We start from the raw sequence: 2,607 nt of genomic DNA, 5'->3' as shown, positions 1-2,607 counted from the left end.
TTGAGCGTCGGAGTGCAAACGGCCGCGAGGGTGCCTCTTTGTTCTTCTTTTTCAGGTACACACAGACGAGGCAGAACGAAGGTGCTCTAGCTCGTTAGAGCAAGCCACGCATAAAGACGACCCAGGTCAACCGGCCAGAACATCTGCCGCCCACCGTGGGGCCGATATAAACATCGGTTCCACCACACAAGCTTTCAGTTCCAGATTCCAAATAAGTCGAGAGGATCCCCAGAGAGCCATGACCACCCGACCAGCACGCGCTAGGAGTGAAGAGATGACCCTACAACAACTCATGGGCATGGTGCATGGGCTACAAGACGCAGTGGCAGCCTCTAAAGTAGAACAGGAGCGCATGCAGGCGGACCTAACAGCCTCTCAAGCAAGAAGCGAGGAACTCCACCGCACCAACGAGGAGTTACGCCATAGATGGCGTGGCAGAGATGAACCGGAGGCTGCATCCCCACCCAGGGAATTCACAACACCATTTTCACAGGCAATCTTGGAGACGGCAATTCCCAATACGTTCACAGGACCCAAAGCGACCTTCACGGGAATGGAGGATCCTGAAGCACACCTCACGGCGTTCCACAAACAGATGTTGCTGGTAGGCGGGTCAGACGCCGTTAGGTGCAAGCTTTTTATGAGCACCCTGACAGGAATGGCCATGGATTGGTTCATCAGCCTCCCAGAGGGCCACGTCACGTCCTTCGCCCAACTTTCACAACTATTTAGAGAACAGTACCTGGCCAACAGAACTCTCGCCCCAATCTCGTACGATCTCTTCGACATCAAGCAGTTCCAAGGAGAAACCCTAAAAGAATACATAAGCCGCTTTGGGGCACAGGTGGTGAAAGTAGGCACCAAGGAGGAACCCATGATTGTATACACGTTCAAGAAGGGGGTGCGTCCCAGATCTTTCAGTAAAACGCTTAACTGCAGTCGCCCCAAAACCTTCGCCGAGATAAGGCGACAAGCGGTAGAACATATTGCCTCAGAAGGTGAAACGTACGAGAAATGCACAACCACTGCGCCAGCGCGTCCCAAGGCACAGATACGCTCGCAACCTGTTCGGGTTCACCAAGCCGTCACAGAAAGAAAACACTTGGACAGGAAACGCGCTTACGAGCCACGGAGGACCCAACCTAAGGGTCGAGTAGAGGAAGGGAGAGAAGCAAGCAGGCCGTCGATTAAAGCTGACAAGGTGCTGGGACCTCGCAAGGAGTCATGGTGCGAATTCCACGAAGCATTCGGGCACCATATTAACAACTGTCTGGCGCTTGGTTATCAGTTGGATGAGCTTGTGAAGAATTGTTTCCTGAAGGATTACTTAATGGAGAAAAAGGCGGGATGACCGTCAGGCTCGCAACCGGGGGGCAGTGAGGGGCAGCAGCACGAGGCGGCCGTTCTCGGTGAAATCCACACCATAGCTGGTGGGTTCTCGGGTGGCGGGTGTACTGCGTCACAGTGTAAGAGGTATGCGAGGTCCGTAATGTCAGTGGAAGTTTTTGAGGACCATTCGCCCGATGTGGACATCACGTTCACTAAGGAAGACCTCAGGGATGTTGTGCCGCATGACAACGATCCCATTGTGATCTCGCTCGTCACGGCAGGGAGGACGGTTCATCGGGTCTTGGTCGATCAAGGGAGCTCGGCAGACGTGATGTTCTGGCCGAACTTCGAAAGGCTACAATTATCGACGGACCAGCTGAGGCCATATGGGGGCTGCTTATACGGTTTTGCGGGTGATCAAGTCGAAGTCAGTGGATACATTGAGTTAAGAACAACGTTCACATATGGGGCCGCTTCGCGCACGAAAAAAATCAAATACCTTGTCGTGAACGCCCCCTCAGCATATAATATCCTATTGGGAAGGCCAACACTCAATAGGATAGGAGTTGTACCCTCCACGAGGCACATGAAGGTCAAATTACCTTCAATGGAAGGGGTGATCGTCACCATCCGATCTGACCAAGAGGAGGCAAAGAGATGCTACGAAAACAGCCTCAAGAACAGGCGATCAGTGTGCCATGTGACCACAACACCACCTCTTGGTGCGAGGAATGAGCATAAAAATCGACGGGCTATGGATGCAGCGTTAGAGGGGACCGCCGAAGGCGACGTGGTCCTGGATGTGGCATTGGAAGGAGCCACCAAGGGCGACGTAACCATGGAAGATGTCGAGCCGAGGTCTGAGAGCAACGCTGGAGTAGAGGAGGAGGAAAACTGCCCGGAAGCCGCCAGGGAGTGAAGCATTGTGAGAGCATTGCTCGCTAATGAGAAGAGGCCTCGGCCAATTGGAGATTGGCTCGAGAGGGAGATCGGCGGCAAAACTTTTAAGTTGGGGAAAACTTTAGACGGCGAGACACAGGAACAGATTGCCAAGGTGATAGGCAGGCATCTGGACGCGTTCGCGTGGTCTGCCTCGGATATGCCGGGAATCGACCCCGATTTTTTATGTCATCGTCTAGCAATGGACTCTCAAGTCAGACCAGTCCGACAAAGAAGAAGAAAATTCAATGAAGAAAGGAGACAGGCGACAGAGATGAAACGCAAAAACTCCTCGAGGCAGGCCACATCAAGGAGATACAGTATCCGGAATGGCTCGCC

General features: G+C 53.2%; 1 protein-coding gene across 1 annotated transcript; it reads left to right on the top strand.

Moving 5' to 3' along the window:
• The first annotated feature begins 238 nt into the window (after positions 1-238).
• Positions 239-1,351, top strand: LOC137838408 (uncharacterized). Its single transcript, XM_090300985.1, has 2 exons — positions 239-612; positions 682-1,351. The coding sequence occupies exons 1-2, from the start codon at positions 239-241 to the stop codon at positions 1,349-1,351; spliced, it is 1,044 nt and encodes a 347-aa protein (XP_090157111.1).
• Positions 1,352-2,607: the final 1,256 nt, after the last annotated feature.

This window comes from Phaseolus vulgaris, chromosome 4, assembly GCF_051622355.1.
Source record: "Phaseolus vulgaris cultivar YP4 chromosome 4, ASM5162235v1, whole genome shotgun sequence".
NCBI lineage: Eukaryota > Viridiplantae > Streptophyta > Magnoliopsida > Fabales > Fabaceae > Phaseolus > Phaseolus vulgaris.
This window is presented reverse-complemented; position numbering and strand designations above follow the sequence as displayed.

What these genes read in the sequence shown, in the direction of transcription:
- LOC137838408 (XM_090300985.1), top strand. Translation starts at nt 239, where the DNA reads ATGACCACCCGACCAGCACGCGCTAGGAGTGAAGAGATGACCCTACAA. An exon ending in CAGATGTTGCTGGTAGGCGG is followed by an intron (nt 613 to 681) that starts GTCAGACGCCGT and finishes TTGGTTCATCAG; the next exon opens with CCTCCCAGAGGGCCACGTCA.